Raw genomic sequence first — 15,124 nt, 5'->3', positions numbered from 1 at the left:
ATATAGTAATGATGTTTTTTTATTGATTTGGAGATAAATGAAGTATTTGGAGATGCATTTGCTTTATTAACTTATTAATAAATGATGTGCTATTGCATAAAACCTGAAACAACCAAACAAGCAGAAAGTTGGAAAATACTAAAATCGTAAATATTCTTTGCCTCTAGTAAATCACTAGAAAACAGCTCAGGAGATTGTTTCGTTCTCTGTTCTCAATTCACTGCTACTGGGGAGAGAAAAGTAATTGAAGAGAGAGAGACCCCTGGCATATAAATAGTTGGTACTCAGTAGAATACTTTTTAAATAAAAGAACACTTCCAAGCCCAGAGTTTTTAGGTCTCAGATTTATTACCACTTGTCGCCTCTCCCACCCTAACGGAGGAAGCTGAGAGGCTCGAAAAGGACGCCGAAAACTACATTTCCCATGATGCCCCTCTTCTGCACGCAACGTTTACTTGTGACGTCGCTACCATAGCAACACAAGAGCCTGCACTAAAGCCGGCCTCGCGCAGAGCTCGCGGTCCAGCTGATTCTAGGCTGGGCCCTACGCGGAGACCACGACGGTGGGGCGGCCGAGCCACAATGCCCAGGTATCCCTGCAACCCTGCTTGCGCCTGGCTTATGCTCCCCTCGCGAGCCTCCCTTCTTTCCCAACCCAGCCAGGAAGGGGTGGAGATGGGGGAGGGGTGGAGGGAGAGGCCGCTGGGGGTATATTTGGGGAGGGGAGATCTTCGCGGGACCCGTTGGTGGAAGAAAATTGTGAGTTCGTCCTCTTTGCAATTCCTGTCTTGTTAGTCAAGGATCCGTAGGCACTATCCTTGAGAGTGTGGATTCTGCCGAAAGCAAGTAGAAAAGTTCCCCAGGTGGAAAAGTTAAGAGATTTTGAAAGATCAAAAGATCTTTCAACTCCAATTATTCACTTTTTCAATAAGAGTTTCTCGAGGGTTAGGGAATGTTCTAGGAACAGGGTTTCAGGCGGTGAGCGAGACCACTTCCTCAGGGACCTCGGCTCCGGGTGCAGGGGTTCACGACAACAATAAATGAGCCTAACTTGAGAAGGCACTGTGAAGAATGTAAGGTCATATATAAACGGGCAGCAGGGGTGGGGGTGGGATTTTAATCACCTATCAAATACATTTTAGCTCTTCAATTCTATGATGTCTGTTTTAGTTGCTTGTTCTCAAGGTCATACCTAAACCTTCTCTAAACGACTTACAAGGACATCAGGAGAGAGGAGTCCTGGAGTCCATCACAGAGCAGGAAAGTCTGTTTTTCTCACATGGTGGGTGGGCGGTGTGATCTCTGTTGAGTTTATGAACCTTAAGCTTCCCATCACGGTTTAATTGGTTACAACACCTCCTTCTCTGTTTTCTGCTGGGAACTTGGAAAGAAGATAATCACATTATGAAGAAACAGTGTGTAATTGAAGAGCAAACAGGCCCGGACTGAGTTCTCAGGGGCTCACGTGTGAAATAAATGTGTGAATTTTAGTGCAAACATTTAGGGACACCTGTTTTGATCTTTTCTAACCCCTTTTTTTTCATTCCTGGTTCTTGAATAATAATGATTATAAACACTCACTGATTTTAGGTGATTATGTATAGGCCAGGCCCCAACCTAAATGAATTATCACATTTGAACAGTCATGGCAATCCTATGATGTTGGTACTCTTTTTTATCAGCATTTTAGAGGTGAAGAAACAGGTAAGACTGGGGACTAGCACAGAAGCTTTCATATATTAGGCGCTCAGGAAATACTTGTTGACTTAATAAAGGAATGAAGGATCCAGAGAGGTTAGGTAATTTGCTCAAGTTGGCATACTCTGTGTAGAAAGTAGTAGATTCGAGCTTGTAACACATCAAATCTTTCTCATGTATTTTTAGTTCAATACTCCATAATTCATTTAGGCTTTACTTTAAAAAAAAAGATATAATCTTATTTGTATAAAATTATATGAGTGTGTAGAGAGGTAAATGAAAAGTTGATTTTCAAAAGTGATTTTAGGTGATTTTCCCCCTTTAAAAAAGGAATCTTGAGCCAAAAAATATATAATTTAAAAAACAAAGCCAAAAACTATTTCAGGGGGCAAAGATTATGTGGTACACTGGCTTTACACATTCCCCCTTTTCCTAGATGATGGTGGTTTTCAAGTTGTGCATTTCCAAAAGTCATTGTACATTCATGTGTGTCTGACACGCTAACACACACAGCTTTCAGCCTTGCCCGGAAGCCCCCAAATCAGACAACCTCAAATCCTGGCAATAAAGACTCTGCTTATCATTTTCCGCTTCAATCTAGTACAAAGAGAATGACTAATCCTCCGAAGTTTTACCAGTAAATTATCCCCCCCAAATGATGTTGATTTGTTTTATAAATCTGACTGAAATAAAATTTCTTTGGGCTGGAAAGAAATTTTTGAAAGGATTCTTTTTTGTTTCTCTGAATTTTGGTTTTCTGCCTCATATAGTGAAACTCTCTGGGAAATCGCAACAGCTGAAGTGGAAAAACGGGGAAGTAATGGAAGTGAAGGCGATGGAGTTGAAACTGGAGAAAAGTCTGTTTTCTTCATTGGCAGTAAAAACGGGGTAATGCATTTCTTCCTACTTTTTTTTTCCCCAAGTATTGTAATGATTTAACAACCAGTGGTAAAATTTATTGTAATACTTTGATAAAAATTTAGGTACTTCAACCCTTTAACCAGATGACCAATCTCCGGCCTGCTGGTTACATTGGATCTGGTTGGGCCCTGCTCATGGGAGGGTAGGGACTAACACCCAGCCTTTCTCTTCTTGTCAAGCGGTGTGTCCTGACCTGGGCCACAGCAGCCCAGAGGAAGGGGCATGTGTTTCTGACTAGACAGCCCAGAGGAGTTATCTTTTCCCAGTTTGCACAAAGTCACCATAAATATTGATACTATTCCAATGGCCATATTTATAGGTAACTTGTACAGCTGAAACAAGCATATAGATAATAAAAACATGAACCATATAGAGTATAATATGTTTAACTTTCACTGTCTTAAATTAGTGTCACAGAAATGGAAGGAACCTTGAAGATATCTACTCTTCTTTTTTTTAAAGGCGATATACTGTTTTTTAAAAATAAATTTATTTTATTTTATTTTTGGCTGCATTGGGTCTTTGTTGCTGTGTGTGGGCTTTCTCTAGTTGCGGTGAGTGGGGACTACTCTTCGTTGTAGTGCATGGGCTTCCTATTGCAGTGGCTTCTCTTGTTGTGGAGCACGGGGCTGTAGAGCACAGGCTCAGTAGTTGTGGCGCACGGGCTTAGTTGCTCAGCGGCATGTGGGATCTTCCCGGACCAGGGCTCAAACCCGTGTCCCCTGCATTGGCAGGCGGATTCTTAACCACTGTGCCACCAGGGAAGCCCTAGTCTACTCTTCTGCAATAGGGATTCTTACTCTGGGATCCATGGAGGTACTTCTTGGGGTCTGTGAACTCCCTAGAAATGTATGCAGAATTGTGTGTGATTGTGCACTGGTGCTTTTTTTTTTATGAGAAATTAGATTCCCCCAGGGTTCTAGTCACTGAAAACAGTGGTTGTATGGTCTTAGTTTGAATATTTCCAACGATGGGGGTTGTTTTCTTTTACAAGGCAGGCTGTTTCCATTTTTGTTTCTAGAAAATCCTAGTTACAAAGCCTAGTTGCTGGAAAATTGCAGTCTGTTTCATTGTAACTTCCGCCCCTTGGTCTGAATTCTGACCTGTAAAAGTATGCAAGTAAGTCTAATTTTACTCTTCTACTTGTTAAACCTTCAAATATTTAAAAATTGCCCTTCAAATAGTTCTGGCAACCACCTTGTCTCCCTGAGTCTTCCTGTTTCGGCTTTAACGTTTCTTTCAGCCATACCTCTGTGTCAGGGACTCTATATCAGTCAGTCATGGATTGTCTTATCTGCCGTGATTCTAATCTGTATTTCTCAGGATGGAACAGAATTTTTGAGGTTTTCCTTAACAACTGTAGAAGGTTTAGACACTGTCCGTGTCATGGACTCTACACGTCATGGATTATCTATCTGTCATGATCCTAGTAACTCAACTGGAATTATTCTAATGTGAAATTCTCAGGATAAAACAGAATTTTTCAGGTTTTGCTTACCTACTGTCAACTAGAGCAGGTCTGCCAGCTTCTCTGTTGCCAGATGCCGTGTTCCTGTTATTGTACAGAAAAATATTAGTAATCACATAACCCTGCTCACTAAGTTTGAGCTTGGGATCTGCAAGCCTTTTTCATTTATGATGTTGTTTTGTCCTTAATTTTATTAGATTAGATCTTTTGTTACAGTCTGTTTTTGTTATCTTAAATTACTTTAATTAAAGTAATTCATGTACGTGGTTTAAGAACTTAAAAACTATCAAAAGATAAATGAACTTATTTACAAAACAGAAATAGACTCACAGACATAGAAAACAAACTTGTGCAGACTTCCCTGGCGGTCCAGTGTTTAAGACTTCTTCCAGGGCAGGGGGTGCTGGTTCGATCCCTAATCCGGAGCTAAGATCCCACATGCCTCGCGGCCAAAAAACCAAAACATAAAACAGAAGCAATATTTGTAACAAATTCAATAAAGACTTTAAAAATGGCCCTCATGGGCTTCCCTGGTGGCGCAGTGGTTGGGAGTCTGCCTGCCGATGCAGGGGATGCGCGAGGTTCGTGCTCGGGTCCGGGAGGATCCCACGTGCCGCGGAGCGGCTGGGTCCATGGGCCATGGCCGCTGGGCCTGCGCGTCCGGAGCCTGTGCTCCACAGCGGGAGAGGCCACAGCGGTGGGAGGCCCGCATACCGCAAAAAAAAAAAAAAAAAAAGTCCACATCAAAAAAATCCTGGGCTTCCCTGGTGGCGCAGTGGTTGAGAGTCTGCCTGCCGATGTAGGAGACGCGGGTTCGTGCCCCGGTCCGGGAGGATCCCACATGCCGCTCAGCGGCTGGACCCGTGAGCCATGGCCGCTGGGCCTGCACGTCCGGAGCCTGTGCTCCGCAGCGGGAGAGGCCACGACAGTGGGAGGCCCGTATACCGCAAAAAAAAAAAATCCTAAAAAAAAAAAAAAAAAGAAAACAAACTTATGGTTACTAAAGTGGATAGCGGAAGGAGGAGGGATAAATTAGGAGTTTAGGATTAACATATACATGCTACTATATATAAAATAGATAACCAACAAGGACCTATTGTATAGCACAGGGAACTATACTCAATATCTTATAATAACCTATAATGGAAAAGAATCTGGAAAAAAGACATGATTTTCTTCTTTCCTTGCTATTTTAATACTGCATTCATTTGTCATAGTCAAAAAAATCATTTGGTCATCTCAGTAGATTAGAAAAGCATTCAATAAAATTCAGCATCTGGGGCAACTAACTTAGCAAACTAGGAATAGAAAAGAAACTTCTTAATCTGATATAGACTATTATTAAAGTACCTCCATCAAATGATGTACCATAATTGATTTAACACAGTTTGCCTACTTTTGGATATTTGGACTCTCTCCTCTGTGTTTTATTCAACAATTATAATTTATGCTATGATGAACATCTTTGTGCATGTTGATCAAGTTGCTTAATCTCTCTGTGTCTGTTTCCTCATGTATAAGATGAAAATAAAATACACCTACCTTAAAAAAAATTACCAAAGGTACATAAAGTAAAATAACAAATCTCTCCACATCATTCAGAATCTCTACTCAAAGCCACCACTTTCATATCCTTTACTGTTTCTTCTGTAATTTACTTCTATATTTCTGAATAATGTGCTTATGGGCTGTTTCCAGACTTTCAATATTATACACTATCTGTTGAATTTCTGATAATAGTAGAAGAGTATTTACTTCCCCATCTCTCTCAAACTCCCACTTCTAGTAATATCATTGCTATTATCATGTTGGGCTGAATGCTATTATCATGTTGGGCTGAATCAATATTCAGTGTTAGTTTATTTTATTATAAGTGTCTAAATCATTTTTGCTGGTGTGCCAAGTGCAGAACTGTGATTATATTTCCTTTCTCAAGTAACTTTTTCCTGAAGTTTAAAACTTCTTTGTTTTTTATTTGCCTAGTTTTTATATGTACCTTAGTTTTTACATGCATTAGTTATCTATTGCTACATAATAAATTACCTCAAAACTTATTTTAAAACAACAAACATTATCTCACCCAGTTTCTGAGGGTCTGGGCTCTGAGAGCACCTTAGTTGCGTGGTTCTGCTTAAGAATTTTCATAAAGTTGTAGTCAAGATGTCATCTGGGACTAAAGTTATTTCTCGCCTCGACTGAACTGGAGAATCAGTTTCCAGGCTCCTCAACATGATTGCTGGCAAGAGGCATCAGTTCCTTGCTGGCTCTTGGCCAGAGGCTTTAGTTCTTTGCCATGTGGACCTCTCAACAAGGCTGCATACAACATGGCAGCTTGCTTCCTCCAGAGTGAGAGATCAAAAGTGAGAGGTTACCTGAGACAGAGGCTACAGTCTTTTATAACCTAATTTTGGAAGCGACATGCCATCACTTTTGCCATATGCTGTTGATCAAAAAGAGCAGTGCAGTGTGAGGGACTACAGATGGCTGTGAATACCAGGAGGCTGGGCTCATTTGGGACCATCCCTTTAAAAAAAATTTTTATTTTATATTGGAGTATAGTTGATTTACAATGTTGTGTTAGTTTCAGGTGTACAGCAAAGTGATTCAGTTATACATATACATACATTCTTTTTCAGATTCTTTTCCCACATAGGTTATTACAGAATATTGAGTAGAGGTACCTGTGCTATACAGTAGGTCCTTGTTGATTATCTATTTTAAATATAGTAGTGTGTTTATGTTAATCCCATCTCCTAATTTATCCCTCCTGCCACCTTTCCCCTTTGGTAACAATAAGTTTGTTTTTGAAAACTGTTGAGTCTGTTTCTGTTTAGTAAATAAGTTCATTTGTATCATTTTTTTTAGATTCCACATATAAATGATAGCATGTGATATTTGCCTTTGTCTGACTTACTTCACTTAGTATAATAATCTCCAGGTCCATCCATGTTGCTGCAAATGGTATTATTTCATTCTTTTTTTATGGCTGAGTAATAGTCCATTGTATATATGTACCACATCTTCTTTATCCATTCCTCTGTCGATGGACATTTAGGTTGCTTCCATGTCTTGGCATGAACATCATAAATAGTGCTGCATGAACATCAGGTTGCATGTATCTTTCCAAATTATGGTTTTCTCCATATATATGCCCAGGAGTGGGATTGCTAGATTGTATGGTAGCTCTATTTTAGTTTGTTAAGGAACCTCCATACTGTTCTCCATAGTGGTTGTACCAATTTATATTCCCACCAAGGTGTAGGACGGTTCCCTTTTCTCCACACCTTCTCCAGCACTTATTGTTTGTAGACTTTTTGATGATGGCCATTCTGACTGGAGTGAGGTGATACCTCATTGTAGTTTTGGTTTGCCTTTCTCTAATAATTAGTGATGTTGAGCATCTTTTTATGTGCTTTTGGCCATCTGTATGTCTTCTTTGGTGAAATATCTATTTAGGTCTTCTGCCCATTTTTTGATTGGGTTTGTTTGGGGTTTTTTTGATATTGAGCTATTTGTATATTTTGGAGATTCATTCCTTGTCAGTCACATCATTTGCAAATATTTTCTCCCATTCTGAGAGTTGCCTTTTCATTTTCTTTACAGTTTACTTTGCTGTGCAAAAACCTTTAAGTTTACTTAGTTCCCATTTGTTATTTTCACTACTCTAGGAGGTGGATCTAGAAGTGTTTTGCCTATGTTTCCCTCTAAGAGTTTTATAGTATCTGGCCTTACATTTAGGTCTTTAATCCATTTTTAGTTTATTTTTGTGTGTGGTGTTAGAGAATGTTCTAATTTCATTCTTTTACGTATAGCTGTCCAGTTTTCCCAGCACCATTTACTGAAGAGACTGTCTTTTCTTCATTGTATGTTCTTGCCTCCTTTGTTGTAGATTAATTGACCATAGGTGTGTGGGTTTGTTTCTCGGCTTTCTATCCTGTTCCATTGATCTATATTTCTATAGGAGCCTATTCCTCCAGCTCTTTTTTTCTTTCTCAGGATTGCTTTGGCTATTCGGGGTCTTTTGTGTTTCCATACAAATTTTAATTTTTTTGTTCTAGTTCTGTGAAAAATGCCATTGGTAATTTGATAGAGATTATATTGAGTCTGTAGATTGCCCTGAGTCATAAAGTCATTTTGACAGTATTGATTCTTCTAGTCCAAGAACATGGTATAATCTCTCCATCTGTTTGTGTCATCTTCGATTTCTTTCATCAGCATCTTACACTTTTCAGAGTACAGGTCTTTTGCCTTCTTAGGTAGGTTTATTCCTAAGTATTTTATTCTTCTTGATGTGATGGTAAATGGGATTGTTTCTTTAATTTCTCTTTCTGATATTTCGTTGTTAGTGTATAGAAATGCAACAGATTTCTGTGTATTAATTTTGTATTCTGCAACTTTACTGAATTCATTGATGAGCTCTAGTAGTTTTCTGGTACCATCTTTAGGATTTTCTATGTGTAGTATCGTGTCATCTGCAAACAGTGACAGTTTTACTTCTTTTCCAGTTTGGATTCCTTTTATTTCTTTTTCTTCTCTGATTGTCATGGCTAGGACTTCCAGAACTATGTTGAATAAAAGTGGTGAGAGTGGACATCCTTGTCTAGTTCCTGATCTTAGAGGAAATGCTTTCAGCTTTTCACAGTTGAGTACGATGTTAGCTGTGGGTTTGTCATGTATGACCTTTATTATGTTGAGGTAGGTTCCCTCTATGCCCACTTTCTGGAGAGTTTTTATCATAAATGGGTGTTTTTTATCAAAAGCTTTTTCTGCATCTATTAAGATGATCATATGGTTTTTATTCTTCAATTTGTTAATTTAGTGTATCACACTGACCGATTTGTGGGTGTTGAAAAATCATTGCATCCCTGGGTTAAATCCTACTTTCATGATCATGGTGTATGATTCTTTTAATGTATTGTTGGATTTGGTTTGCAAGTATTTTGTTGCAGATTTTTGCATCTATGTTTATCAGTGATATTGGCCTGTAATTTTCTTTTTTGTGTGGTCTGGTTTTGGTATCCGGGTGATGGTGGCCTTGTAGAATGAGATTAGGAGTATTCCTTCCTCTGCAATTTTTAGAAGAGTTTCAGGATAGTTGTTAACTCTCCTGTAAATGTTTGATAGAATTTGCCTGTGAAACCATCTGGTCCTGGACTTCTGTTTGTTGGTAGTTTTTTAAATCACAGTTTCAATTTCAGTACTTGTGATTGGTCTGTTCCTATTTTCTATTTCTTCCTGGTTTAGTCTTAGAAGATTGTTCCTTTCTAAGAATTTGTCCATTTCTTCTTGGTCGTCCATTTTATTGGCATATAGTTGCTTGTGGTAGTCTCTTATGATCCTTTGCGGTGTCAGTTGTAACTTCTCCTTTTTCATTTCTTATTTTCTTGATTTGAGCCCTCTCCCTTTTTTTTCTTGATGAGTCTGGCTAAAGGTTTATCAATTTGTTTATCTTTTCAAAGAACCAGCTTTTAGTTTTATTGATCTTTTTTATTGTTTTCATCTCTATTTCATTTATTTCTGCTCTGACCTTTATGATTTCTTTCCTTCTACTGACTTTGGGTTTTGTTTGTTCTTCTTTCTTTAGTTGCTTTAGGTATAAGGTTAGGTTGTTTGAGAGTTTTCTTGTTCCTGAGGTAAGATTGTATGGCTATAAACTTCCCTCTTAGAACTGCTTTTGCTGCGTCCCATAGATTTTGGTTTTTGTTTGTTTGTTTGTTTTAATTTTATTAATTTTTTACACAGCGGGTCGTTATTAGTCATCAATTTTATACACAACAGTGTATACGTGTCACTCCCAATTGCCCAATTCATCACACCACCACCCCCCGCCGCTTAACCCCCTTGGTGTCCATACGTTTGTTCTCTGCTTCTGTGTCTCAATTTCTGCTCTGCAAACCGATTCATCTGTACCATTTTCTAGGTTCCACATATATGCGTTAATATATGATATTTTTTTTCTCCTTCTGACTTGCTTCACTCTATATGACAGTCTCTAGATGCATCCACGTCTCTACAAATGACCCAATTCTGTTCTTTTTTATGGCCGAGTAATATTCCATTGTATATATGTACCACATCTTCTCTATCCATTCGTCTGTCGATGGGCATTTAGGTTGCTTCCATGACCTGGCTATTGTAAATAGTGCTGCAGTGAACATTGGGGTGCATGTGTCTTTTTGAATTATGGTTTTCTCTGGGTATATGCCCAATAGTGAGATTGCTGGATCATATGGTAATTCTATTTTTAGTTTTTCAAGGAACCTCCATACTGTTCTCCATAGTGGCTGTATCAATTTACATTCCTACCAATAGTGCAGGAGGGTTCCCTTTTCTCCACACCCTCTCCAGCATTTGTTCTTTGTAGATTTTCTGATGATACCCATTCTAACTGGTGTGAGGTGATACCTCAATTTAGTTTTGATTTGCATTTCTCTAACAATTAGTGATGTTGAGCAGCTTTTCTTGTGCCTCTTGGCCATCTGTATGTCTTCTTTGGAGAAATGTCTATTTAGGTCTTCTGCCCATTTTTTGATTGGGTTGTTTGTTTTTTTAATATTGAGCTGCATAAGCTGTTTATATGTTTTGGAGATTAATCCTTTGTCAGTTGCTTCATTTGCAAATATTTTCTCCTGTTCTGAGGGTTGTCTTTTCATCTTGTTTATGGTTTCCTTTGCTGTGCAAAAGCTTTGAAGTTTCATTAGGTCCCATTTGTTTATTTTTGGTTTTATTTCCATTACTCTAGGAGGTGTATCAAAAAAGATCTCGCTGTGATTTATGTCAAAGAGTGTTCTTCCTATGCTTTCCTCTAAGAGTTTTATAGTGCCTGGTCTTACATTTAGGTCTCTAATCCATTTTGTGTTTATTTTTGTGTATGGTGTTAGGGAGTGTTCTAATTTCATTCTTTTACATGTAGCTGTCCAGTTTTCCCAGCACCACTTATTGAAGAGACTGTCTTTTCTCCATTGTATATCCTTGCCTCCTTTGTCATAGATTAATTGACCATAGGTGCGTGGGTTTATCTCTAGGCTTTCTATCCTGTTCCACTGATCTATATTTCTGTTTTTGTGCCAGTACCATACTGTCTTGATTACTGTAGCTTTGTAGTATAGTCTGAAGTCAGGGAGTCTGATTCCTCCAGCTCCGTTTTTTCCCCTCAAGACTGCTTTGGCTATTAGGGGTCCTTTGTGTCTCCATACAAATTTTAAGATTTTTTGTTCTAGTTCTGTAAAAAAAATGCCATTGGTAATTTGATAGGGATTGCATTCAATCTGTAGATTGCTTTGGGTAGTATAGTCATTTTCACAATATTGATTCTTCCAATCCAGGAACATGGTATATCTCTCCATCTGTTGGTATCATCTTTAATTTCTTTCATCAGTGTCTTATAGTTTTCTGCGTACAGGTCTTTTGTCTCCCTAGGTAGGTTTATTCCTAGGTATTTTATTCTTTTTGTTGCAATGGTAAATGGGAGTGTTTCCTTAATTTCTCTTTCAGATTTTTCATCATTAGTGTATAGGAATTTGCAAGAGATGCAAGAGATTTCTGTGCATTTATTTTGTATCCTGCAACTTTACCAAATTCATTGATTAGCTCCAGTAGTGTTCTGGTGGCATCTTTAGGATTATCTATGTATAGTATCATGTCATCTGCAAACAGTGACAGTTTTACTTCTTCTTTTCCAGTTTGGATTCCTTTTATTTCTTTTTCTTCTCTGATTGCAGTGGCTAAAACTTCCAAAACTATGTTGAATAATAGTGGTGAGAGTGGACATCCTTGTCTTGTTCCTGATCTTAGAGGAAATGCTTTCAGTTTTTCACCATTGAGAATGAAGTTTGCTGTGGGTTTGTCATATATGGCCTTTATTATGTAGAGGTAGGTTCCCTCTATGCCCACTTTCTGGAGAGTTTTTTTTATCATAAATGGATGTGGAATTTTGTCAAAAGCTTTTTCTGCATCTATTGAGATAATCATATGGTTTTTATTCAGTTTCTTAACATGGTGTATCACATTGATTGATTTGTGTATATTGAAGAATCCTTGCATCCCTGGGATAAATCCCACTTGATCATGGTGTATGATCCTTTTAATGTGTTGTTGGATTCTGTTTGCTAGTATTTTGTTGAGGATTTTTTCATCTATATTCATCAGTGATATTGGTCTATAATTTTCTTTTTTTTGTAGTAGCTTTGTCTGGTTTTGGTATCAGGGTGATGGTGGCCTCATAGAATGAGTTTGGGGGTTTTCCTTACTCCGCAGTTTTTTGGAAGAGTTTGAGAAGGATGGGTGTTAGCTCTTCTCTAAATATTTGATAGAATTCACCTGTGAAGCCATCTGGTCCTGGACTTTTGTTTGTTGGAAGATTTTTTTTTCTATAACTTTTTAATATGATTTTTAAAAATTAATTAGTTTATTTATTTTATTTATTTTTGGCTGTGTTGGGTCTTTCTTGCTGCGTGCATGCTTTCTCTAGTTGCAGCAAGTGGGGGCTACTCTTCATTGCCATGGGCAGGCTTCTCATTGCAGTGGATTCTCTTGTTGCGGAGCACATGCTCTAGTCACGCGAGCTTCAGTACTTGTGGCTCGTGGGCTGTAGAGCGCAGGCTCAGTAGTTGTGGCACCTGGGTTTCGTTGCTCCATGGCATGTGGGAACTTCCCAGACCAGGGCTCGAACCCGGTCCCCTGCATTGGCAGGTGGATTCTTAACCACTGCACCACCAGGGAAGCCCTTGTTGGAAGCATTTTAATCACAGTTTCAATTTCATTACTTGTGATTGGTCTGTTCATATCTTCTATTTCTTCCCCATTCAGTCTTTGAAGGTTATACCTTTCTAAGAATTTGTCCATTTCTTCCAGGTTGTCCATTTTATTAGCGTAGAGTTGCTTGTAGTAGTCTCTTAGGATGCTTTGTATTTCTGCAGTGTCTGTTGTAACTTCTCCTTTTTCATTTCCAATTTTATTGATTTGAGTCCTCTCCCTCTTTTTCTTGATGAGTCTGGCTAATGGTTTACCCATTTTGTTTATCTTCTCAAAGAACCAGCTTTTAGTTTTATTGACCTTTGCTATTGTTTTCTTTGTTTCTATTTCATTTATTTCTGCTGTGATCTTGATGATTTCTTTCCTCCTGCTAACTTTGGGTTTTGTTTTTTCTTCTTTCTCTAGTTCCTTTAAGTGTAACATTAGATTGTTTATTTGAGATTTTTCTTGTTTCTTGAGGCAGGCTTGTATGGCTATAAACTTCCCTTTTAGAACTGCTTTTGATGCATCCCATAGGTTTTGGATTGTCGTGTTTTCATTGTCATTTGTCTCTAGGTATTTTTTGATTTCCTCTTTAATTTCTTCAGTGATCTCTTGGTTATTTAGTAACGTATTGTTTAGCCTCCATGTGTTTGTGTTTTTTACGTTTTTTTCCCTGTAATTGATTTCTAATCTCATAGCATTGTGGTCAGAAAAGATGCTTGATATGATTTCAGTTTTCTTAAATTTACTGAGGCTTGATTTGTGACCCAGGATGTGCTCTATCCTGGAGAATGTTCCATGCGCACTTGAGAAGAAAGTGTAATCTGCTGTTTTTGGATGGAATGTCCTATAAATATCAATTAAATCTATCCGGTCTATTGTGTCATTTAAAGCTTCTGTTTCCTTATTTATTTTCATTTTGGATGATCTGTCCATTGGTGTAAGTGAGGTTTTAAAGTCCCCCACTATTATTGTGTTACTGTCGTTTTCCTGTTTTACAGCTGTTAGCAGTTGCCTTATGTATTGAGGTGCTCCTATGTTGGGTGCATATATATTTATAATTGTTATATCTTCTTCTTGGATTGATCCCTTGATCATTATATAGTATCCTTCCTTGTCTCTTGTAACATTCTTTATTTTAAAGTCTATTTTATCTGATATGAGTATTGCTACTCCAGCTTTCTTTTGATTTCCATTTGCATGGAATATCTTTTTCCATCCCCTCACTTTCAGTCTGTATGTGTCCCTAGGTCTGAAGTGAGTCTCTTGTAGACAGCATATAGATGGGTCTTGTTTTTGTATCCATTCAGCAAGCCTGTGTCTTTTGTTGGAGCATTTAATCCATTCACCTTTAAGGTAATTATCTATATGTATGTTCCTATGACCATTTTCTTAATTGTTTTGGGTTTTTGTAGGTCCTTTTCTTCTCTTGTGTTTCCCACTTAGAGAAGTTCCTTTAGCATTTGTTGTAGAGCGGGTTTGGTGGTGCTGAATTGTCTTAGTTTTTGCTTGTCTGTAAAGCTTTTGATTTCTCCGTCAAATGAATGAGATCCTTGCTGGGTAGAGTAATCTTGGTTGTAGGTTCTTCCCTTTCATCACTTTTAAGTATATTGTGCCACTCCCTTCTGGCTTGTAGAGTGTCTGCTGAGAAATCAGCTGTTAACCTTATGGGAGTTCCCTTGTATGTTATTTGTTGTTTTTCCCTTGCTGCTTTCATTAATTTTTCTTTGTCTTTTATTTTTGCCAGTTTGATTACTATGTGTCTCGGTGTGTTTCTCCTTGAGTTTATCCTGCCTGGGACTCTCTGTGCTTCCTGGACTTGGGTGGCTATTTCCTTTCCTGTGTTAGGGAAATTTTTCACTAATCTCTTCAAATATTTTCTCTGGTCCTTTCTCTCTCTCTTCTCCTTCTGGGACCCCTATCACGCGAATGTTGTTGCATTTAATATTATCCCAGAAGTCTCTTAGGCTGTCTTCATTTCTTTTCATTCTTTTTTCTTTATTCTGTTCTGCAGCAGTGAATTCCACCATTCTTTCTTCCAGGTCACTTATCCGTTCTTCTGCCTCAGTTATTCTGCTATTGATTCCTTCTAGTGTATTTTTCATTTCAGTTATTGTATTGTTCATCTCTGTTTGTTTGTTCTTTAATTCTTCTAGATCTTTGTTAAACATTTCTTGCATCTTCTCGATCTTTGCCTCCATTCTTTTTCCGAGGTCCTGAATCATCTTCACTATCATTATTCTGAATACTTTTTCTGGAAGATTGCCTATCTCCACTTCATTTAGTTGTTTTTCTGGGGTT

The 15,124-nt window shown here is 38.3% G+C and overlaps 1 protein-coding gene across 3 annotated transcripts in view; it reads left to right on the top strand.

Annotated features, from left to right (window-relative positions):
- The first annotated feature begins 478 nt into the window (after nucleotides 1-478).
- DYNC2LI1 (dynein cytoplasmic 2 light intermediate chain 1) overlaps nucleotides 479-15,124 on the top strand; it is a 46,439-nt gene continuing 31,793 nt past the window's right edge. For all 3 annotated transcript variants that reach the window (XM_081254185.1, XM_081254186.1, XM_081254184.1), the window contains exons 1-2: nucleotides 479-590; nucleotides 2,469-2,586. In XM_081254185.1, the coding sequence (XP_081110311.1) occupies nucleotides 583-590; nucleotides 2,469-2,586 (126 nt within the window). In that variant the 5' untranslated portion in view covers nucleotides 479-582. The remainder of the gene's footprint in view (nucleotides 591-2,468; nucleotides 2,587-15,124) is intronic.

The sequence above is a fragment of the Mesoplodon bidens genome (assembly GCF_964165515.1).
Source record: "Mesoplodon bidens genome assembly, chromosome: 14".
In the NCBI taxonomy this organism is placed as follows: Eukaryota; Metazoa; Chordata; class Mammalia; order Artiodactyla; family Ziphiidae; genus Mesoplodon; species Mesoplodon bidens.
Note: the sequence above shows the minus strand (reverse complement) of the source record. Positions and strands in the feature narration are given on the sequence as shown.